This window comes from Piliocolobus tephrosceles, chromosome 14 (assembly GCF_002776525.5).
Source record: "Piliocolobus tephrosceles isolate RC106 chromosome 14, ASM277652v3, whole genome shotgun sequence".
NCBI lineage: Eukaryota > Metazoa > Chordata > Mammalia > Primates > Cercopithecidae > Piliocolobus > Piliocolobus tephrosceles.
Genome location: NC_045447.1, coordinates 47,652,621 through 47,677,285, shown reverse-complemented (window position 1 = coordinate 47,677,285; position 24,665 = coordinate 47,652,621). Strand labels below are relative to the sequence as shown.

Below are 24,665 nucleotides of genomic sequence, written 5' to 3'. Positions count from 1 at the left end.
ATGATAGTTTCTTTAGCCGTGCAGAAGCTCTTTAGTTTTAATTAGATCCCATTTGTCAATTTTGGCTTTTGTTGCCATTGGTTTTGGTGTTTTAGTCATGAAGTCTTTGCCCATGCCTGTGTCCTGAATGGTGCCTAGGTTTTCTTCTAGGGTTTTTATGGTTTCAGGTCTTAAGTTTAATAAGTCTTTAATCCATCTTGAGTTAATTTTTGTGTAACGTGTAAGGATGGGATCCAGTTTCAGCTTTCTCCATAGGGCCAGCCAGTTTTTCCAACACCATTCATTAAATAGGGAATCATTTCCCCATTGCTTGTTTTTGCCAGGTTTGTCAAAGATCAGATGGTTGTAGATGTGTGGTGTTATTTCAGTGGCCTCTGTTCTGTTCCACTGGTCTATATCATTGTTTTGGTACCAGTACTATGCTGTTTTGTTACTGTGTAGCCTTGTAGTATAGTTTGAAGTCAGATAGCAGGTAGCATGATGCCTCCAGCTTTGTTCATTTTGCTTAGGATTGTCTTGGCGACATGGGCTCTTTTTTGGTTCCATATGAAATTTAAAGTAGTTTTTTCCAATTCTGTGAAGAAAGTCAATGGTAGCTTGATGGGGATAGCATTGAATCTGTAAATTACTTTGGGCAGTATGGCCATTTTCACAATATTTATTCTTCCTATCCATAAGCATGGAATGTTTTTCCATTTGTTTGTGTCCTGTCTTATTTCCTTGAGCAGTGGTTTGTAGTTCCTGAAGAGGTCCTTCACATTCCTTATGAGTTGTACTCCTGAGTATTTTATTCTCTTTCTAGCAGTTGTGAATGGGAGTTCACTCATGATTTGGCTGTTTGTCTATTATCAGTGTATAAGAATGCTTGTGATTTTTGCAGATTGGTTTTGTATCCTGAGACTTTGCTGAAGTTGCTTATCAGCTTAAGGAGATTTTGGACTGAGACAATGGGGTTTTCTAAATATACAATCATGTCATCTGCAAACAGAGACATTCCTATTTGAATACCCTGTATTTCTTTCTCTTGCCTATTTCCCTGGCCAGAACTTCCAATACTGTGTTGAATAGTAGTAGTGAGAGAGGGCATCCTTGTCTTGTGCCAGTTTTCAAAGGGAATGCTTCCAGTTTTTGCCCATTCAGTATGATATTGACTGTGGGTTTGTCATAAATAGCTCTTACTATTTTGAGATATGTTCCATCAATACCTGGTTTATTGAGAGTTTTTAACATGAAGGGCTGTTGAATTTTGTCGAAGGCCTTTTCTGTATCTATTGAGATAATCATGTGGTTTTTGTCTTTGGTTCTGTTTATGTGATGGATTACATTTATTGAATTGCGTATATTGAACCAGCCTTGCATTCCTGGGATGAAGCCAACTTGATCATAGTGGATAAGCTTTTTGATATGCTGCTGGATTCGGTTTGCCAGTATTTTGAGGATTTTTGCATCGATGTTCATCAGGGATATTGGCCTGAAATTTTCTTTTTTGTTGTGTGTCTGCCAGGTTTTGGTATCAGGATGATGCTGGCCTCATAAAATGAGTTAGGGAGGAGTCCCTCTTTTTCTATTGTTATTGTTAGAAATAGTTTCAGAAGGAATGGTACCAGCTCCTCTTTGTACCTGTGGCAGAATTCGGCTGTGAATCCATCTGGTCCTGGGCTTTTTTTGGTTGATAGGCTATTTATTACAGCCTCAATTTCAGAACTTATTGGTCTATTCAGGGATTCAACTTCTTCCTGGTTTAGTCTTGGGAGGGTGTATATGTCCAGGAATTTATCCATTTCTTCTAGATTTTCTAGTTTATTTGCATAGAGGTGTTTATAGTATTCTCTGATGGTAGTTTGTATTTCTGTGGGGTCGGTGGTGATATCCCCTTTATCATTTTTTACTGCATCTATTTGGTTATTCTCTCTTTTCTTCTTTATTAGTCTGGCTAGCAGTCCGTTTTGTTGATCTTTTCAAAAAACCAGCTCCTGGATTCATTAATTTTTATAAGTTTCTGGTGTCTTTATCTCCTTCAGTTCTGCTTTGATCTTAATTATTTCTTGCCTTCTGCTAGCTTTTGAGTTTGTTTGTTCTTGCATCTCTAGTTCTCTTAACTGTGATGTTAGGATGTTGATTTTAGAACTTTCCCCTTTCTCTTACGGGCATTTAGTGCTATAAATTTCCCTCTACACACTGCCTTAAGTGTGTCCCAGAGATTCTGGTACATTGTGTCTTTGTTCTCATTGGTTTCAAAGAACATCTTTATTTCTGCCTTCATTTCATTTTTTACCAGTCATTCAGGAGCAGGTTGTTCAGTTTCTGTGTAGTTGTGTGGTTTTGAGCGAGTTTCTTAATCCTGAGTTCTAATTTGATTGCACTGTGGTCTGAGAGACAGTTTGTTATGATTTCCATTCTTTTGCATATGCTCAGGAGTGTTTTACTTCCAATTATGTAGTCAGTTTTAGAAAAAGTGCGATGTGGTGCTGAGAAGAATGTATATTCTGTTGATTTGGGGTAGAGAGTTCTGTAGATGTCTATTAGGTCGGCTTTGTCCAGAGGTCACTTCAAGTCCTGAATATCCTTGTTAATTTTCTGTCTTGATCTAATATTGCCAGTGGGGTGTTAAAGTCTCCCACTATTATTGTGTGGGAGTCTGTTTAAGTCTCTTTGTAGGTCTCTAAGAACTTGCTTTGTGTATTGGGTGCATATATATTTAGGATAGTTAGCTCTTCTTGTCACATTGATCCCTTTACCATTATGTAATGGCCTTGTCTCTTTTGATCTATGTTGGTTTAAAGTCTGTTTTATCAGAGACTAGGATTGCAACCCCTGCTTTCCTTTGCTTTCCATTTGGTTGGTAAATCTTCCTCCATCCCTTTATTTGGAGTCTATGTGTGTCTTTGCACTTAAGATGGGTCTTCTGAATACAGCACACTGATGGGTCTTGACTCTTTATCCAATTTTCCAGTCTATGTCTTTTAATTGGGGCATTTAGCCCATTTACATTTAAGGTTAATACCATTATGTGTGAATCTGATCCTGTCATGATGTTAGCTGGTTATTTTGCCCATTGATGCAGTTTCTTCATAGCATTGATGGTCTTTACAATTTGGTATGTTTTTGCAGTGACTGGTATCGGTTGTTCCTTTCCATGTTTATCGCTTTCTTCAGGAGCTCTTGTGAGGCAGGCCTGGTGGTGACAACATCTCTCAGCATTTGCTTGTCTGTAAAGGATTTTATGTCTCCTTCACTTATGAAGCTTAGTTTGGCTGGATATGAAATTCTGGGTTGAAAATTCTTTAAGAATGTTGAATATTGGCCCCCATTCTCCTCTGACTTGTAGGGTTTCTGTAGAGAGATCTGCTGTTAGTCTGATGGGCTTCCCTTTGTGGGTAACCCGACCTTTCTCTCTGGCTGCCCTTAACATTTTTTCCTTCGTTTCAACCTTGGTGAATCTGACAATTATGTGTCCTGTTGAGTATCATTGTGGTGTTCTGTGTATTTCCTGAATCTGAATGTTGGCCTGCCTTGCTAGGTTGGGGAAGTTCTCCTGGATAATATCCTGAAGAATGTTTTCCAACTTGGTTTCATTCTCCCTGTCACTTTCAGGTACACCAATCAAACATAATTTGGTCTTTTCACATAGTCCCATATTTCTTGGAGGCTTTGTTCATTTCTTTTCACTCTTTTTTCTCTAATCTCTGATATATTTTCTTCCACTTGATCGATTCAGCTATTGATACTTGTATATGCTTCACAAAGTTCTCATGCTGTGTTTTTCAGCTCCATTAGGTCATTTATATTCTTCTCTAAACTGGTTATTCTAGTTAGCAAGTCATCTAACCTTTTTTCAAGGTTCCTGGCTTCCTTGCATTGGGTTAGAACATGCTCCTTTAGCTTGGAGGAGTTTATTAATACCCACCTTCTGAAGGCTACTTCTGTCAACTTGTCAATCTCACTCACTGTCTAGTTTTGTTCCCTTGCTGGCAAGGAGTTGTGATCCTTTGGAGAAGAGCCATTCTGGTTTTGGGAATATTCAGCCTTTTTGCACTGGTTTCTCCCCATCTTTGTGGATTTATTTACCTTTGGCCTTTGATGTTGGTAACCGTCGGATGGGGTCTCTGAGTGGACGTCATTTTTGTTGATGTTGATGCTATTCCTTTCTGTTTGTTAGTTTTCCTTCTAACAGACCCCTCTGCTGCAGGTCTGCTGGAGTTTGCTAGAGGTCCACACCAGACCCTGTTTGCCTGGGTTTCACCAGCGGAGGCTGCAGAACAGCAACAATTGCTGCCTGTTCCTTCCTCTGGAAGCTTTATCCCAAAGGGGCACCCACCAGCTGCCAGCCAGAGCTCTCCTGCCAGCCACAGCTCTTCCAGTCAGGATACACGGGGGTCAGGGACTCACTTGAGAAGGCAGTCTGGCCTTATCAGAGCTCGAACACTGGGCTGGGAGAAGCGCTACTCTCTTCAGAGCTGTCAGGCAGGGATATTTAAGTGTGCTGAAGCTGCGCCCACAGCCACCCCTTCCCCTAGGTGCTCTGTCCCAGGGAGATGGGGGTGTTATCTGTAAGTGTCTGACTGGGGCTGCTGCCTTTTTTTCAGAGATGCCCTGCCCAGGGAGGAGGAATCTAGAGAGGCAATCCGCGATGCTGAGCTGTGGTGGGCTCCACCTAGTTTGAGGCTTTGTTTACACTGTGAGGGTAAAACCACCTACTCAAGCCTCAGCAATGTCCGATGCCCCTCCCCCCACCAAGCTCAAGCATCCCAGGTTGACCTCAGACTGCTGTGCTAGCAGCAAGAATTTCAAGCCAGTGGATCTTAGCTTTCTGGGCTCCTTGCAGGTGTGGGACCTGCCAAGCCAGGCACTGGAGGGAATCTCCTGGTCTGCCAGTTGCAAAGGCCATGGGAAAAGTGCAGTATCGGCCCGGACTGCACCATTCCTTCCAGTAGAGCCTCTCATGGCTTCCATTGGCTAGGAGAGGGAGCTTCCTGACCTTTTGTGCTTCCCAGGTGAGGCGACGCCCCAACCCACTTGGGGCTCACCCTCTGTGGGCTGCACCCACTGTCCAACCAGTCCCAGTGAGATGAACTGGGTACCTCAGTTGGAAATGCAGAAATCACCTGCCTTCTGTGTTGATCTCACTGGGAGCTGCAGACCGGAGCTGTTCCTATTCGGCCATGATGCCAGCTCTCTCACAGAGCCTTTTGTAAATCTGTATATCCAAAGAAAAGATTGGAACTGTGTCTAAACTACTGTCTTTATTCATCAGGGAATCAAAGCTGTCCTGGCCGAGAGCTATGAGCGCATTCACCGCAGTAACCTGGTTGGCATGGGGGTGATCCCACTTGAGTATCTCCCTGGTGAGAATGCAGATGCCCTGGGGCTCACAGGGCGGGAACGATACACTATCATTATTCCAGAAAACCTCAAACCACGAATGAAAGTTCAGGTCAAGGTAAGCTGGAGCCTCTCTATGCCAGGCCCCATCAAAAGGGGTCCCCTTGTTTGTAGCCAGTCTTGTTAGAAGGAAATTAGTGAGGTTTGGAAGGTAAAAAAAATCACTCAGTAGGACTGCATTAGACTTAGGAAGCCTACTAGCACCTTTTCTACCTGCCTTCACCACACAGGATGATGCCTATGGATTTATTAATTTCTCTGTTTATTCATAGAGTTATCTTCAGTTCCATTCTTACCTCCCACCCCCTGCTGTACCCTGTTCCCGGTCTCACTCAGCCCAGAGGCAGAAGATCATGATGAGAGCTCAGGGATGTTACATTTCACATTCCCTAAAACATTTCACTAAAAAAATGTGAGCAACAGATATACTCACCCCTCCCTAAGCCTGCCCGTAGGCACCAGGCTTTGATTAGCCCAAGAGTAAAACTGACAGATCCCTAGGCAAGGAAGATAAAGTACCCAGCACCAGGTCCCAGGGGGGATTTGGTGTCTGTGTCTCAGATAAGCAGGTGGGCCAGCTGCCTAAGGGACAACCTTAATGAAATCTCTGTTGATTGGATACTCCGTCCACAGGGAGCCCCCAGAGGTTTAGAAAATATCACCCCAATGACATTAATAGCTACTGCCCTGAGAAGCTATTTCTAGTTCTTAGATGCCTCTCCCCTCCAATCATTTAGTCTGCAGTGATTCTCAAACTTGAATGGGCAAAAGCAGCCTCCCAGGGATCTTGCTGAAATGCATCTTCTGATTTAGTGGGTCTGGGCTGGGGCCAGCAGCCTTACACGTCCCCATGTGCTGCTGGTGTTGCTGACATGTGGACCACACCTGAGGGGCAGGCTGGGCAGAATCTCCTCTGAACAGAGCTGTCTCGCCGCCTCCCTCAATGATTCTTCTGTTTCTTTATGCCGCAGCTGGATACTGGAAAGACTTTCCAGGTTGTCATGAGGTTCGACACTGACGTGGAGCTCACTTATTTCCTCAATGGGGGCATCCTCAACTACATGATCCGCAAGATGGCCAAGTAGGAGACCTGCACTTGGTGCTGCGCCCAGGGAGGAAGTCGCATCACCAGCCAGACCAGGCCCTGGTGGAGAGGCCTCCCCGGCTGCCTCTGGGAGGGGTGCTGCCTTGTAGATGGAGCAAGTGAGCACCAGGGTTTTGGTGCCAATCCTGCAGGCACAAAACCGGAAGTTTCTACATTCTCTATTTTTGTTAATCTTCTCTTTTTCCAGAATTTGGAAGCTAGAATGGTGGGAATGTCAGTAGTGCCAGAAAGAGCCAAGCTTGTCTTTAAAGTTACTGATCACAGGACGTTGATTTTTCACTGTTTCTTATTAATCTTCAGCTGAACACAAGCAAACCTTCTCAGGAGGTGTCTTCTACCCTCTTATTGTTCCTCTTACCCTCTGTTCAATGAAACCTTTCTCTTGAGGGTCATTTTCCTTTCTATATTATACCAGTGTTAACTGACATGGATAGATACCAAATCAGAGCAGTGATTCTCTCTTCTCTCCCCTTTTCCTTCAGAGTGAATCATCCAGACTCCTCATGGACAGGTTGGGTGTTGAAGTTTTTTTGATTATGTACCTTTTGATAGATCCACATAAAAAGCAATGTGAAGTTTTCTTTTACTATCTTTTCATTTATCAAGCAGAGACCTTTGTTGGGAGGCGGTTTTGGCAGAACACATTTCTAATTTGAATGAAATCTATTTTCAATGAAAACATGTTGACTTTGAGTTTTGCTGTGTTTGTGGCTGGAATTTTGGGACATTTAGTGCAGAGTGAATCTCAGACTATGTCATTAGGAAGCCTGAACAACCTTCATATTCTACCATTTTTACAACTCTATCAGAATTGTACAGGTATAATGGAAATGTTTAGGAACCATTATGCTCTACCCTGTTTGGGAGCAGACAAGAGGGAAGAGTAGCCTGGTAGCAGTAGCAATGATGTGAGTATGTAAGGAAAAGCAGATGATTGGTTTTTAGTGCCCTGAAGTTTATCTGCTCATTTTTACCCCTGTAGTCATCTTAGTTTGCTTGGGCTGCTATAATGTAATACCATAGACTAAATGGCTGAAAGAATAGAAATGTATTTTCTCACAGTTATGGAGGCTGGAATTCTGAGATCAAAGTTCTAGCCACTTCGTTTTCTGGTAAGGACACTCTTCCTGGCTTACAGACGGCCACCTTCTTGCTTGTTCTCACATGGCATTTCTTTGGTTTGTGCCATTTTCTCTCTCTTACAGCCCATTGCTGTAAGAAAATGGGCTCTCTTCTTACAGCAACACTAATTGTATTGGATCAGGGTTCCACTCTTAGGGAGACCCAGGAAAACTGGTGGTATAACTTGGTTCAAGTCCAAATGCCTAAGAACCTGGAGGGGCATGGGGAATGCTGGTGTAAGTCCCAGAGTCGGAATGCCCAAGAACCAGCAGGAGCTGTGATGTCCAGGGACAGGAGGGCAGGATCTTTGTAACGAATTTTTTATGTCAAACTTAGCACTCAGGGGATATGGCCTGGTCATCAGAACATCTGGAATCTAATCCTTTTTCTACTTCTCACCAGATGAGGGATCAAGACAGGTTATTTAGCATCCCTACACTTGCGGTCCTGGGGATCTTATTTATATTCATAAAAAAAATTACGAACAGCCAGGCACGGTGGCTCACACCTATAATTCCAGCACTTTGGGAGGCCGAGGCGGGTAGATCATCTGAGGTCAGGCGTTCTAGACCAGCCTGGCCAACATGGTAAAACCCTCTCTACTAAAAATACAAAAATTAGCCAGGTATGGTGTTGGGCGCCTGTAAACCCAGCTACATGGGAGGCTGAGGCAGGAGAATTGCTTGAACCCGGGAGGCAGAGGCTGCAGTGAGCCGAGATCATGCCATTGTACTCCAACCTGCCTACAAGAGCAAAACTCCATCATCTCAAAAAAAAAAAAATACAAACAGAACTCCATTGTACGAAAAGCCTGTGATCCTCATGTTAGGATCAGTCCTAGAATAAAAACACTAAGAATGGCTGAGAAAACAGACCTCCACCCTCTTAGCTCTCCATTACTGAGCAGCTGGGGAGCTGTCTTGCTCCCCACATTCAGTGGCTCCTATGGTCTGAATGTTTGTATCCTCCCCAAAATTCACGTGGTGAAACCTTAACCCCCTAGGGGATGGTAATAGAAGCTGGGGCCTTTAGAAGGTGATTAGATCATGGTGGTGAGGCCCTCATGGATGGGGGTGGTGCCTTAAAAGAGGCTCAAGATAGAGACTCCCCTCATTTCTTCTACCATGGGAGAACACAGCAAGAAGGTACCATCTGTGAACCAGAAAATCTGTGAACCAGAAAGTGGGTTCTCACCAGACACTGAATCTGCCAGTGCTTTGAACCTAGACTTTCGGCCAGAACTGTGAGGAATGTCTATTGTTTATAAGGCACCCAGTTCATATTTAGTTACAGCAGCCCGACCAAAGACCGTGGTTATGAGGAAACAGATGCTTGTGGCTAGACTAATGGAATTGGGTCCCTTACCTCCAAGTATACCCTCTGTCCTTTTCAGTAAAAATATCTTTGCCAGACACAGTGGCTCATGCCTATAATCCCAACACTTTGGGAGGCTGAGGCTAGAGGGTTGCTTGAGCCCAGAAGTTTGAGACCAACCTGGGCAACACTTTACAAAAAGGAATTAATTAATTAAATCAGCCAGGTGTGCACCTGTGGTCCCAGCTTTTGAGGAGGCTGAGGTGGGAGGACCACTTGAGCCTGGGAGGTCGAGGCCATGATTGTTCCACTGCACTCCAGCCTGGGCAACAAAGTGAGACCCTATCGCCCCCCCCCAGAAAAAAGAAAAAAAAAAGTATCTTGGCCAGTGTCTCAACCTTGCCCACTAACAAGCCTAAATAAACGAACTTCTTTTACCTGGTTCTTTAATGGCTGGTCATCTTACTATCCAAATTAAAAATATGCTGTTCTCCCTCCCATATTCTTTGGGAATGAAGATTCCCATGTTTGTTCTAATAGTTTTCCAAATTCATTACTGCCTGATCCCTCCTAGGGAAAAAGGCATTCCTGGCATCCACAGCAAGCTAAGAGTTAATATTTTTAACATAGCAAATAAGGACGAGGGATGCCCTTCGTGTGTATTTACACACCAGATTTTTACGGTACGTAGGGAGTAATCTAGGGGAAAGATACATTAGGCATGAATCTTAGCTGTGGTAGAAGCACAACTGAAATTAGCTAAAGCAAAAAAAAAACAGCTGGCTCATAGAACTTGAGGAACAGTGGTGGCCATGACTGTGGGCTTGATTGGATCTAGTGACTCAAGCTCCCTTCCATTTGCCCCTCCAACCACCCCCCATCCCTCCGCCAATCATACCTTCTATTGGCCTCTGCAGTAGAGTGGCCTCTTCTGGGCCCTTCCATATGCCAGGGGATATGGCCACCAGCAGTTCTGGGGCAACCATTAATAATTTGTGATCTTGGAGATTTGTCTCTCAGTATTCCCTAGGGCAAAAATATTGGGAGTTCCTAGTCACCTAAATGAAGAACTTTATTTTTGGCAGTTTCCCTTTCAGGGCCGTAACAGGACTGGAGTAATGCACGGGGTTATGTAGGAGCAAATGCAGAGCCACTTTTGAAAAATAGTAACCAAGGTTCTTCTGGCTGCCTTCTTAGGACATTATTAAATGTCATAAACACAAGTGGATTTTAACACCCAGCCAGTTTGTGTTCAACCAGACGGCATAATTATCATGAAAAAAGATTACATAATGGTAGCTGATATTCTTATTTTTAAAAGTTGACATCCCAAGAGTGAATCCTACATATTCAATATAGATTTATTGAATGAAATTTGTAGTTTTATATTATAATGAAATAGAGTTCCAGGCATGCACCTGCCAAATTTGGTTCTGGTTGTCTTTTCGTATGTAGGCTGGATACCTGCTACTGTGCTTCTACAGGATGTTAACAGTGTCCCCTGAGTAAAACAGACCCAGGGTCAGTACATTTGGGAACCACTGAGTTAAACGGGTTTTATCACTGCAGAACAGACACAAGAACAATGTGTGCTGTAAATCACTGTTTGCAGGGAAGGTGGCAGCAAATGGCACAGAAACCCACCTGACCACAGAGTGCTTTCTTCTGGGTGTGTCACACACTGGGCTCCACAGGATGCTCTTGAGAAACACTGAGCTATGGTTGGTCTGCTGTTTGAAATTCAAATAATAATGAATCAATTTTAAGGACAGGAATTGTTTTACTGACCTTGATGTTGAGATGAGTCTTCATTTCAGGGTGAAAATATCACAGCATCAGCACAGGTCTGGACCGCAGAGATAACAAGGTGGTGGTTGTATAACAGGTGGTGTCTCAACCACAGGAGCTTCAAAACATGTACATGCTGGACACCCTGCCAGGATGCTCTAATGGAGCTGGGCATGTGTCCATGAAGAAGATTCCCCAGTTGTTTCTAAAATGTGGCCTTTGGTCTAGAAATGCAATGACCAGCATTTAGGAGTCATTCAAGAGATCCACTTCCTAAAAGCCTACCTAGTCATCTCTTTCAATCAATACATATTAACCAAGTGCCTACTTTGAGTCCATGCCTGGCAATGACATTATTCCATTAAAAGTCAAACAAGAAAATGCTAAGTTTTCCTTATTTCACTTCAGTCTGCCTGCCTCAGTTGGCTGAAGAGGGCTGTTCACCTTCATCCAAACTGAATCATTTACACACTTAAAAGAACTTTTCTTGGCCAGGCATGGTGGCTTATGCCTGTAATCCCACCACTGTGGAGGCCAAGGCAAGTGGATCACTTGAGGTCAGGAGTTCAAGATCAGCCTGGCCAACATGGTGAAACCCTGACTCCACTAAAAATAATAAAAATTAGCCAGGTGTGGTGGCAGGTGCCTGTACCCAGCTACTTGGGAGGCTGAGGCAGGAGAATCACTTGAACCCAGAAGGCAGAGATTGCAGTGAGCCAAGGTCACACCACTATACTCCAACCTGGGCAACAGAATGAGACTCCATCTCAAAAAAAATTTTTTTTTTCTCTTATTAAATCTATTTCTGGTAGATGTTTTACACCTCCTATTGGAGTTCTTAAACAGTAGTGTATTAGTCCATTTTCACTATAAAGAACTGCCTGAGACTGGGTAATTTATAAAGAAAAGAGGTTTAATAGACTCACAGTTACACATGGCTGAGGAGGCCTCAGGAAACTTACAATCATGGCAGAAGGGGAAGTAGGCACGTCTTACATGGCAGCAGATGAGAGAGAAAGTATGTGCATAAAGGAGGAATTGTCAAACACTTATAAAACCATCAGCTCTTATGAGAACTCACTATCCCAAGAACAGCATGGGGACAACTGCCCCCATGATCTAATCACCTCCCATCAGGTCCCTTCCTTGACACATGGGGATTATAATTCAAGATGAGATTTGGGTGGGGACACAGAGCCAAACCATGTCAAATAGCAATTAAAAAAACAATCACATAAGAAAAGACACTCTTAATAAAATACAAATGGAAAATGAAAAAAAAAAATCAACTCATAAACTTGGTTTAAATAATCAAATTTGTATTGGATCTTAGTAAGAATACTGCTACTAGTAATTATCAAGCAACTACTGTGTCATGTACATTTCACACGTTCTTTTAATTAAAAACTCTCCACTAACCCTTACAGTTCAGTATTATCCTTGTTTTATAGATGAAGAAAAGCCAAAGAGAAGTTATATAACTGGCAAGTTTCTCTGGCTCCCTGCCTGCACCATTGCTCACTAGATTGCATGTGGAGAGGGAGGCGGCTGGAACACCTCATCCTGTTGATCTCCAGGGAACTCAGGCACTTGCTTACATGTCTAGAAAAACCACAAACTAAGCTCTTTGAAGCATGAGCAAACCTTGCTAAGTGACACATGAATGCCATTTGGATATATATTCTAATCTTTCAAGTAGAAAGGACAGTCAGACTGCCTCACCTGTAACATCCAAGGGATCTGAGAACAGACATTCAGTCCAGGTGTTAAACATCAACCATTAAAGGAAAATTGTCAAAGAGAACAATGATACATATTAAGAGAACATATTAATAGGGCAAGATATATAGTAAACTAAGTTTTCAAGAAGTATTTTATCATTTTTATGCTCACTACTAAAAGTTGTCCACTGTAGAGTGGACACACATTGCTACATACAGCAACTCTAGAGTGGACAGCTTTTAGTAGTGAGCATAAAAATGGCTTTAGGTACTCGTGTTCTCTGTGTAGCCGTACCACACGTTGCTACACAGGGAACATGAGTACATACAACCATTACATATACATACCTGTATGTATGTATAATAGTTATATATACATATGTACAGTATATACATGTATATATATTGAACCCTTGGAATTATCAACCCTTAAGGGATCAGCAAAGAGGAGGACTCAATAAAAAAAGACTGGAATAGAACCAGAAGAGAGAAAAGCCCAGGGACAGTTTCAAGAAGAGTGCTCAGCTCAACAGGGCCAAATGTGCAGAGGTCAAATAGAAGGTCAAGAAGTGCCCGGTGGATTTGGCAACCAGAGTCACTGGTAACCCTCAAAAGAACAATTTCAGTAGATTGTTAATGGCAAAAGCCAGTTACAGTAGGTTAAGGAGAAAAAAGGAGATAAAAATTCCCAACATTCCATTCATTCATCTATCCTGGTGTGTACAGAGTGATTACTGTGTGTGTGTTGGCAGTGGACTCTAAAAAGAAGGCTAGAAATGAGGCTTTTTAATTTTTCCCAAGTACTAAGAGCTCTGTTGGCCTACAAAATATTCAGTGCTGTGATTCACTTGTGTGCTTTGCATATATCATATATTACAAACTGTTAAAGATATTTTTAAAAAAGTATCTTCACAGGCGTACAAGTGATCCATGATTATACCTACTACATTTGTTTCTTCTCCACTCACAGTTACTCATTCCCTGTAGCTGAAGATTGAGGCCCTGATATCATTTGGACATTTCTGCTGGATCAAATGGTATCTTCTCAAAATGAAAGTCCTTCCACTTCGAGTACAGTGTCTGAACTCCAGTTGCAATATCCTCTACCACAAAACTTTCAATTTTTATAACTGGAATCTCAAATGTCTTGTACTTCACATGGATTCCCCAGTCATGGCTGCAGTTCTGTCGGGCACAGAATATCTTTGCTCTTTTTTCAAAATTTGGAAACTTCTTTGGCTTGGGATGTGGTCTACTCACAAAGCATTCCTTAAAAGCATCTCCAAGCACAGTGTAATGGCATTCCTACAGATAAAGGGATAGAATAACACACAAAAGAGAACATTAGAACCAGTACATAATTGTGATTTAAGAAAAAAAAAAAAAGAAAACTCCACAATAATCTGAGATGAAGAACAGGTGGGTCTTACTTATTTTACAATTGGAGGAAAAAAAATATGGATTCACCTAAAGTCCAGAGGACGATCCATGCACCTGACTGCCTTCTACAGGCAGGGTAAGGTTGCAAGTGAGGACACTGGGCACCTCATAGAGAGGAAGATTAAGAAGGACCCAGGTAACCCAGCTTCTGAAGGTAGATACTTATCATTCAAAAACACAAGCGATGTTTGTTGAAAATCTGTGAAGCTGAAGTTCACCAGTGGCCCTAGCAGGCACAATCCAAAGGATACAGGGAAAATGACCAAGGTCAAGGTGCAGTTGAAGAAGGTCAGGGACTAACGTGTCCACAGGCCCCACCTAGAGTCAACTTTAGAGTAAACGGCTCAGAAACAAATGCAGATCCAATATACTAGACCCTCAGGAAAACATAGGGTCTAAAAGGGCCATTTTTAGTAGAATAATCACCCAATTTGGAGCTGAAAGGACCTTTTACAGCTAAAGAAGCAGACTTGGAAAGGTAAGGGAATTTAGCAATATGACTCCAATATGCTTTTTGCCCAAACAGCCGAGCTGATGAGAGATTTCTGCTTTCTGAAGATGAACGGAACACCCTGAAGTAATAACTCCTCATCTGAGCCAGCCCAGCCCCTCCACTGTAACCCCACATGCAAGAGAGTTACACCCCACATTTCTCTTTGGAGATTTTTCTAACCCTTTTTCTGAAAGTTTTAGGAACAAAATATAAGGCTGCAATAGAAGGCTAACCTTCAGATGTCACATTTTACAAATAAGGATCCATTTTCTTCATTATAGAAGTGATCCATAGCCCAAAAGGAATGTTTGGAAAACATAAAGTACTAGGAAAAGAGAAAAAAATCATGGAATCTCACCACCAAAATATTAATACATTTTGGTATAGTTCCCCTAGCCTTTGTTTTTCTGTAGAAAGGTAAGTTTTTTGACTTTTTCTCTTGACAGTGACAATGGTATTTGCTGCTGTTTCACACAGCTATAAAGTAGCATCTTTATAATTTTGTGTTCTGGTTACTTTTTTCCACATTAGTTTGTAAGCAGTTTTTCATTATACTACATAAACTTCATAGTCTTTTTTTAAAATAAACTTTACTTTGGAACAATTTTAGATTTACAGAAAAATTGCAAAGATATCCCAGAAAATTTCTGCATACCCTTTGCCCAGTTTCCCCAAATGCTAACATTTCATATACCACAGTACATTTGTCAAAACCAAGATATTAACATCAGTACATTACTATTATCTAAACTACAGATTTTACCACTCCTTCTCTAGTCATATCCTTTGTCTGTTCCAGGAGCTAATCCAGGACACTTCATTGCATTTAGCATGATTTTTTTGTTTGTTTGTTTGTTTTTGAGACAGAGTCTTGCTCTGTCACCCAGGCTAGAGTGCAGTGGCACGATATCAGCTCACTACAACCTCTGCCTCCTGGGTTCAAGTGATTCTCCTGCCTCAGCCTCCTGAGTAGCTGGGATTACAGGTGCCCACCACCATGCCCAGCTTATTTTTGTATTTTTAGTAGAGAGAGGGTTTTGCCATGTTGGCCAGGCTGGTCTCGAACTCCTGACCTCAGGTGATCCACCTGCCTTGGTCTCTCAAAGTACTGAGATTACAGGCATGAGCCACCATGCTCGGCCTGACCACTTTAATGGCTTTTTTTAAATGGCTGTGTAATATTAAGTGGCTGTACAGCAATGTTTTAAAACTTTTTTTCTTTTTTTGAGCCAGGGTCTTACTCTGTCATCCAGACTAGAGTGCAGTGGTGCAATCATGGCTTACTGCAGCCTTGATCTCTCAGGTTCAAACAATCAGCCCACCTCAGCCTCCTGAGTAGCTGGAACTACAGGCTCTCGCTACCATGCCCAGCTTTTTTTTTTTTTTTTTTTTCTGAGACGGAGTCTGTCACCTGGGCTGGAGTGCAGTGGCACCATCTCAGCTCACTGCAACCTCTGCCTCCCGGGTTCAAGCAATTCTCCTGCCTCAGCCTCCCGAGTAGCTAAGATTACAGCGGCCTGCCACTACGCCCAGCTAATTTTTGTATTTTTAGTAGCGACAGGGTTTCATCATGTTGGCTGGGCTGGTCTCGAACTCCTGACCTTGTGATTCACCCACCTCAGCCTCCCAAAGTGTTTGGATTATAGGCATGAGCCACTATGCCTGGCCAAAAACTATTTATTATTGAACATTTAGTATTTCTTTTTCACTTCTTAGCTTTTTTTCAAATACACAGATCATGGCCACAATAACAATGGAAATTATTAATAGAGTTTTACTATAAATATTTCACCAACAGTAAGCTTTAGCTAGTGCTAAAACATGACCAGGCACTTTGTAAAAAGGCAGCTTACCTCTATCACTCTTATGTCAGCTGTGTAACATACCAAGGCTTTGCACTTTCCGCACAGCAGTTTTTTATTTTCCTTATCAGGTACAGGTTTTGGTTTTTCTTGACTATCTCTGATTAATTTTTCATGAGTCTGTATATGCAGAATCTAATGCAAAAATAAAGACCTCAAATGTAATTTGAGTATAACACATATAGAGAGAAACAGGCACAGATAGATACATACATATACATGCACATATACAATCATTCATATACAACTTCCATGAACATATGGTACCTGACTTGGTAAAATCACAGATTTTACTGGTTCTCCTAACTTAATATTAGTCAATGTTTAATTGTGGCCCCAACTAGTCTTTCCATTTCTTCATCAAAAAATGCTCATAAAAGCACTAAAGATGTCCATAGAATAGTCATATGAAATATGCTTTCTACTTTAGTGTTTGGCAAAACTTGAAAAGAAGCAAAACCTGTACGAGATATACAATATGCACTGTTTCGGGAATAATTATATCCATTTGCAGGCACAAACCCAACGAGTGATACAGCGGGCAGAAGAGCCCCGATACAGTTTGGCTGTATCCTCACCCAAATCTCAACTTGAATGGTTTTCATCTTCCAGAATTCCCGTGTGTGGTGGGAGGGACCCGGGGGAGGTCATTGAATCATGGGGGCCAGTCTTTCCTGTGCTATTCTTATGATAGTGAATAAGTCTCACGAGATCTGATGGGTTTATCAGGGGTTTCAACTTCTGCTTCTTCCTCATTTTTCTCCTGCCGCTGCCACATAAGAAGTGCCTTCCGCCTCCCACCATGATTTTGAGGCCTCCCCAGCCATGTGGAACTGTAAGTCCAATTAAACCTCTTTGTTTTCCCAATCTCAGGTATGTCTTTGTCAGTGGCATGAAAACAGACTAATACAGCCGTCAACATCTAAAACCTTTTTTCTCTCTCCCCTTCAGCCACAGGGAATATTGTTGCATATGTATAGTATGATTGTATTCGAATTCAAAATCTAGTCCTTGGCTAAGAACGTGGTCCAACTTAGATCCATGGACATGATAGTATAAAACTCTTCATACCAATAAACAGATCTCAAACTGAATGAAAAAAACACAATCATAGATGCCAACACTGAGATGAGAAAGATTTTAAAGCACCTAATAAAGATGCTTCGATGGACAATTATAAATACTTTTGAAACATAAAGAGAAAACATAAAGGCTCAACAATGAAATGGAAGACGGAAAGTTTAGAACTGAAAGATATAACCAAAATTAAAAGTTCAACGGATGGGCTTTTCCGTGGCAGAATGGAAGGGACAAAGAAAAGAGTCAGTGATCTGAAAGAACAACAGAAACTACCCAATCTGAACAACAACAAAATACACTGGGGGGGGGGGGGGGGGGGGGAAGCAAAGTCTCAAGGACCCGTAGGACTATAAAAATGACGTCATGGCACTGGAGTTCTGCAAGGAGAGAAGGAAGAGCATGGCTTAAAAAGTATTCAAAGAAATAACAGCCAAATATATCCCAAATTTGACAAGCTACATCAACCAAGATTCAAGAAGCTGAACAAGCTCCAAACAGGATAAACGCCTTCAAAAAACACTCTGAGACATGTTATAATTAAACTTATGAAAGCTGAAGAAAAAACTATTGAAAGCAGTCAGAGGGGCCGTGCGCGGTGGCTCAAGCCTGTAATCCCAGCACTTTGGGAGGCCGAGACGGGCGGATCACGAGGTCAGGAGATCGAGACCATCCTGGCTAACACAATGAAAACCCCGTCTCTACTAAAAAATGCAAAAAAACTAGCCGGGCGAGGTGGCGGGCGCCTGTAGTCCCAGCTACTCGGGAGGCTGAGGCAGGAGAATGGCGTAAACCCGGGAGGCGGAGCTTGCAGTGAGCTGAGATCCAGCCACTGCACTCCAGCCTGGGCGACAGAGCGAGACTCCGTCTCAAAAAAAAAAAAAAAAGAAAGCAGTCAGAGGAAAAAAAAAAAAAGACACCTTACCCATAGGGGGAAATCAGTCTTAATAACAGATTTGTCATTAGAAACAATGGAGGCTACCTGGAAGTGGCAAAATATTTTTTAAATGCTGAAAGAACAGTCCATCCCAGAACCCTAAACTCAGGAAAATGCCACCTTCAAAAATAAAGAAGAAATGAAGACATTCTCAGATGAAGGAACACTGAAAATCTGTCATCAGCAGATTTACCCTAAAAGAATGGCTAAAGGAAGTTTTCTAAACAGAGGAAATGATAAAAGGAACCCTGAAACATCATGAAGGAAGAACACAGATTTCCTCCATGGGTCTTCTATGGAAGATTCTGTCCGTCCCACTGGTTTATGGTGGCGCCTCTCTGTATCAGACTATGCTTTCAAGTGTCCCAGGTGGATCCAGACAGCCTAGATGCAAATAGTGTCCCTGTCACTTAGCAGCTACGTCATTTTGGGCAAGTGCCTCATTTCTTTACATACAAAATGGGACAATAGCATCTGCTTCATGGACTGTCAGGAGATAACGTGAGTTTATGACTGCTCAGGCCTGCCCAGCACAGGGTAAATGCCCATCAGCGTTGACTCCCTCTGTTAGGCTAGTCTTATGCTAAGAGCCATGAAAATGTTATAATGAGGTGGCTTGTAGTTTCGTATTGATAAGGCAATCTCCATTCATTAGGGATTGCCTTATCAATACGAAACTACTAGCTACCCCCTTTTTAATTTTTCTAGAAATATAGCTATTTTCATCTATTTATTATTTTATATAGACTCTAGAACCATTTTATCAAATTAAAAGTATATTTATGCTTTCAATATGGTTTGTGATATGTGAATAAGTGAATTTGGGATGAATGCGCATGTTTAAAATATTCAGTCATTCCATTCAAGAGCATGGCATTTCTTTTATCTTAATATCTCCCAGTAAAATTTATTTGTCCTCATTTCTGCTTCAAACTTTTCTGATTAGGCTGGTAAATGTAATGGTTAAACAGATGGGCTCTACCAACTCTGCCATGAACTAGCTGTGTGATCTACTGGCACTGAAGCTATTCAAGTCTCAGTTTCCTGCCTATAAAATGACATAGGAGGCACTACTATATGGATTGCTGTAAAGCCTATTGATGTAAGTAAAGCATTTGAAGGGACTGGTGGAGAGTCAGTGTTCTACATGCATGAGCTCAGTTATTGTCGCTGTGAATGGAAATCTCCCTCCCCCTTATATCTTTTAATTGGTTACTGATCATAGATAATCTGATTCCCATACCACTTCAAATTCAAATTTGCTTTATATAAAACAAAATTTAGTTTTTTTTTTTTTTTTTTTGAGACAGAGTCTCACTGTCACCCAGGCTGGAGTACAGTGGCACAATCTCAGCTCACTGCAACCTCTGACTCCTGGGTTCAGGTGATTCTCCTGGGTTCAAGTGATTCCCCTGCCTCAGCCTCCCAAGTAGCTGGGATTACAGGCAGGTGCCACCACATCCAGCTAATTTTTGTATCTTTAGTAGAGATGGGGTTTCACCGTGTTGGCCAGGCTGGTCTTGAACTCCTGACCTCAGGTTATCCACCCACCTTGGCCTCCCAAAGTGCTGGTATTACAGGTGTAAGCCACCACACCCGCCTTCCTTTCCCCCACCCCCCCTTTTTTGAGATAGATTCCTACTATGTTGCCCTGGCTGGACTTGAACTCTTGGGCTTAAATGATCCTCCCATGTAGCTGGGACTCTAGGCGTGAGCCATCATGCCCAGCTAGACCTAGAATGTTTTGATTTAAAAAACCAGATATACTGGCTGGACACAGTAGCTCATGCCTATAATCCCAGCCTGTAATCCCGACACTTTGGGAGGCCGAGGCTGGCATATCACTTGAGTCCAGAGTTCAAGACCAGCCTGGGCGACATAGCAAAGCCCCATCTCTACTAAAAAAACAAAAATTAGTGATGCGTGGTGACACACACCTGTAGTCCTAGCTACTTGGGAGGCTGAGATTGCAGTGAGCCAAGATCACACCACTGCACTCCAGCCTGGGCAACAGACACCCTGTCTCAAAAAAGTAAATAAGAAATAAATAATTTAAAAATTAAAAACCAAACGTAATTTCCCCTTCCCCACTTCTTGCCCCATCCCACCCGAAATTATCTTCATTATTTTTGTAAAAGTAAAGAGTGTTCAGGCCTCCTGTTTTTAATCCAATTTTTCACTGTTGTAAAACTGCTACATTATATCCCATTATTTCCCTTTGGACAAATTTCTAGAATTGAAATCCCTGGGTTATGATACACATCTTCCTATGAGCAATTTTAATTTTTTTTAATTTCTTTTTTCAGATATGGTTCTAATCACTACTTAAGCAGAATAGAGGTTACCAGGAAAGAAGGTGAAAATATAACCTTCCCTTTCAGGCATCCAAGTTTTTAAAAAATTCACTTATAATGGTATTCAATTACATACTGAATTCAATTAAATACTAATAATCTCAAATATTTTAAGTGTTACTCTAGGCAATAGGTATAAATCCTAATAAGCTAAAACTATTACAGCTATACTTAAAACTAAGTAAAAATCAATAACTGGGTAAAGAGGCTCAACCAATCATAAGTCTATGGCATACTGACCTTCACCCATACAACCTGTGGCTAAAAAAGAAGTCTAGCTCCACACGGAGGTGGAGAAAAGCAAACTATCTTAATTATGTGTAGTCATGGGTACACATGTTGGAAGTTCTTTGTTCAAAATGAACTTTCTTTCACCCCATCTTTGTTCTCTGCTTCATAAGGAAAGAAAAGCAGCTTCCTCATTTTGATTTCAAATAAACCTTCACAACCAAAACTGTCAGACCCTTCATCCTTATTCCTCCAGAATGAAACACCACCAAATCCTGAAGCGCCCACGATGGAAATCAGTTATTGGATACCTCTGGGCTGTCTACATGTTAAGATGGCTGCAGAGTGACCAGAGAATTCTGGGGCGGGGGATGGGGAGTGCTCTAGTGACAGCAGGCCACACGCAGACAATGGACAGTGCAGCTGGGGCGCTGGGGAAGAAAGCGGTCTCCCAGTACTCTCTGCTCCTCCGTCTCCCTTTCCTGTTCTTGCAGATTGCCCTAAAGAGCTCCAAGCTTTTGCCCTCTCTTCTGCAGAGTTCCTTCCTTCCATTAAAACCCATATATAGGGACCAGGATGCTCAAACCCAAACCCCAAACCCTTATCAAAGCACCCACAAAAGGGGGGCTCACCCCTAGAACCATAATTCCCTTTAGTTTTAAGAATATAAGATTTTCCCTAACTCGTTATACTTTTACTAAGCCTTTGTTTTTTTTTGTTGTTGTTGTTATTTTTTAGATGGAGTCTCACTCTGTTGCCCAGGCTGGAGTGCAGTGGTGCAATCTCGGCTCACTGCAAGCTCCACCTCCTGGGTTCATGCCATTTTCCTGCCTCAGCCTCCCGAGCAGCTGGGACTACAGGCACCCGCCACTGCAGCTGGCTAATTTTTTGTATTTTTAGTAGAGACGGGGTTTCACCATGGTCTCAATCTCCTGACCTCATGATCCACCCGCCTCAGGCTCCCAAAGTGCTGGGATTACAGGCGTGAGCCACCGCACCCGGCCTTTACTAAGCCTTTGAAAGCTAATCCTTCCCCTTTGAACAGGGCAGCTGGGCCTGGTCACGTATGATAGGACAGGGATACCAACACAACTCAGGCCTCCCGGCTGCCAGTAACTCCCAGCTACACTGGTTATAGGGCTTCTTGTTCCCTACCATCTCTGCCTATCTATCCGTAGGTGGTAGGGGAACCCCAAATGCTATTACACAGCCTGATTCAACAAATATGTAACCCAATTCCTCCTCACCCCACTCCTTATCCTGGTATGCTGTCTACAAAAGAATGCCTACATCTGGTCTAGCCTCTCTCTTCCTCAACAGACTTTTACTGTATTGCTTCTGTCACATGAGTCTAAGTAGCCTGTCACCTAGGAGAAGAGATAAAAATTATGCCATGGTTATTAAAACTCATGGTTTTAAAACATGTATTGGCAATATATTTTACAAAATGGAAAGGGGGCTCAGTGAAAAGAGAATCCCATCCCCAGTAATACTAAGGGAGGAACTACATAATTTCCCTGCAATTCTCCTCACTGAAAATGTGGAAGAGGTGGTTCTAGATAACTTAATCTCCCAGCTTTAGGAAGAAAAATGTTTTTTAGATTAGTAAACACTGACAAAGTTGTGATTTGTGTCCTGAAGTAAGCGTTAATCTGCTTTCGATAATTGATTGTCAATACTTTTTGGAGCACAGAGATTATGACTTTTTAAAATTATAGACACTATGGAGTTGGTCTATTAAACTGTAAGGTTCATCTTCATGAAGTTAAAGTATGTCTCACACGTCTGTCCAGTAACAGCTCTCATTTCTTGGGCATGTATTTTATGCCAGGCGCTCAGAGATACAATGCATACATCTCATTTACCCTCATGACCACCCTGGGAATGAAATACTATTATGTCCCCCACTTTTTACATGAGATCGATTATTTAAAAGACACAGCAACTGCCTGAGGTCACACACCTTGCAAGTGACAGAACTGGGATTTGAACCATGGATTCCAGTGTTAGAGCTCTCCCCTAGCCCTGCAGGGACCATGCTTCCAGAGATTCTGAGATGTAAATCTCTGCAATGGTTCTGGAGAAAGTGTAGGTATGTGTTTCTTGACTTTCTCCAATCTGAGTTCACGCTTCTGTGTTATGGAAATTACAATGGAATGAAGGTCATTACACTAAGAGGTTGATCTGAATAGGTATGCCACTCCAAGGTATATCTGATTGTCCACAGCTATCAAAAGACATTCCAATACCTGCATCATGACCTAGGAGCTTTTCTCTGAGGACTTTTTGGAGACAGAGAGATTTAAGGAAGAGACTAAGAAGAGCTGTTGTTTCCAGTATTAGGATATAGTCCTCGACATGAACTGTCAACTAGAGAAATCCTAGCTCAATTTGCCTTTTAGATCTGAAACCATAACCTCAGTTATTAGCACTATTAAATATAATCTAACCTCATTGACACTTAAAAACAGAATGAATTTAATATTCACTAAGTATAAACTTGTTGTTGTAACACTCTAAGCAATATGATAAAAGGTACCAACCATCCTCACCTTCCCTGATAGTTATTTATAGTCAGATGCTGAAAGAATAACATAGACTTACCATTTCCCTAAATACTGCTTCGTCCCATGTCTGAAGGCGTAAAATAGAGTCATTCATCATTTTTTCTTTGTACATGTTTATTTGTTCTTTTTCAATTACACCAGCATTACTAGTCAGAAGGAAGCACTTGCTACCTCTTGCTCTTCCTCTGCCTATGAGAAAATAAATATTTTAGTTGGTGTTTTTGACTTAAAGCTCTGATATAATCTGCAAATAGGTAAACAGATAGAGGTAGTCCTAAAATTCAACTTTGGTTCACTGAATCCCACTTCCCAGGAAAGTTGAGCTGTTAAAGAGTGAACTCATGAGGAGCACTGCTTGAACCCAGGAGTTTGAAGTTGCAGTGAGCTAGAATTATACCACTGCACTCTAACCTGGGTGACAGAGCAAGACCTATCTACGTGAACCCCCAGTATGACACTGTGATGGCTCTAAGATGAGCAATAAACAGGCCCTCCTTCGAGAACCTTCTAGACAATGAGGAAATAAGATCTCTTCATAACCAGCAAAACATAGGTGGAAAATTTTAAGTACTATTACAAAGATAGATATAAAGGGTTATAGGCTTTATATATTCCAAAGAGAGACTTTTGCCAGCTGGGAGGATTAGGGTCAGATGATATGGAGGCAGGGGAAGAGGTAAAATGAAGAGTAGCAGTACCTGAGCAGTTCCCTCAACAAGCAATAAATGAGGAAGTCAGGTTGGCAGAAGTGGATAATGAACAAAAGGGAAGAATGGGTAATAAAGTTGGAATGAAATGGGTGCTGGATTTTGGAAACTCTTTAGCATCAAGTAAATTGGGAAACCACTGGCATTTCAATACAAGGAAGTGACATGATCAGAGCTGTTTTTCAGGAAAAGTAATATGATAGCTGTACTTATGGAAATTGGAAGAAGAAAAGGAAAAAGAAGGGAAGACTAGTTAGGAGACTAGTCCAGGTGGGGCAGAAGAACTGTGGAGTATCCCTTCTTGAATACAGGGGGCCCTTCACCCCACCAGCACCACCATGAAAGGTCTACATGTTGACTGGCAAAGCTTCAATGCAAGTTGGAATTATTCTTCCATAAATATATCAGTCAATGCCAGGCAAGTCAGCAGCATCATTGTAAGAATCAAAGTAGAGTTTATGTTAGTGAACAAAACTGTAGCCACCTTGAAGGCCAATGATACCCAAGTGCACTGTGCCATTGTTTACATACTCAACCATGGCTCAGTAAAGAGAAAGGCCAGAATGAC

General features: G+C 42.0%; 2 protein-coding genes across 8 annotated transcripts in view; one reads left to right on the top strand and one right to left on the bottom strand.

Annotated features, from left to right (window-relative positions):
* ACO1 (aconitase 1) overlaps nucleotides 1-10,691 on the top strand; it is a 78,710-nt gene extending 68,019 nt beyond the window's left edge. The window contains exons 20-21 of one of the 2 annotated variants that reach the window (XM_023203910.3): nucleotides 5,255-5,440; nucleotides 6,354-10,691. In XM_023203910.3, the coding sequence (XP_023059678.2) occupies nucleotides 5,255-5,440; nucleotides 6,354-6,467 (300 nt within the window). In that variant the 3' untranslated portion in view covers nucleotides 6,468-10,691. The remainder of the gene's footprint in view (nucleotides 1-5,254; nucleotides 5,441-6,353) is intronic. The other variant, XM_023203911.2, reaches the window with a different exon arrangement.
* The window catches only part of DDX58 (DExD/H-box helicase 58), a 105,446-nt gene that overhangs the window by 16,078 nt on the left and 64,703 nt on the right, over nucleotides 1-24,665 (bottom strand). For 3 of the 6 annotated variants that reach the window (XR_002729950.3, XR_002729948.2, XR_002729949.2), the window contains exons 16-20: nucleotides 23,428-23,579; nucleotides 16,219-16,362; nucleotides 13,377-13,737; nucleotides 10,712-10,935; nucleotides 9,822-9,949 (exon numbers count right to left, since the gene is read on the bottom strand). Coding sequence is in view for 3 of the 6 variants with exons in the window: in XM_023203907.3 (XP_023059675.2) it covers nucleotides 13,441-13,737; nucleotides 16,219-16,362; nucleotides 23,428-23,579 (593 nt within the window). In the remaining 3 variants the exon portion in view is untranslated. Of the gene's footprint in view, nucleotides 1-9,821; nucleotides 9,950-10,711; nucleotides 10,936-12,009; nucleotides 13,738-16,218; nucleotides 16,363-23,427; nucleotides 23,580-24,665 lie in introns of those variants that run through there. The other 3 variants (XM_023203907.3, XM_023203909.3, XM_023203908.3) reach the window with 2 other exon arrangements.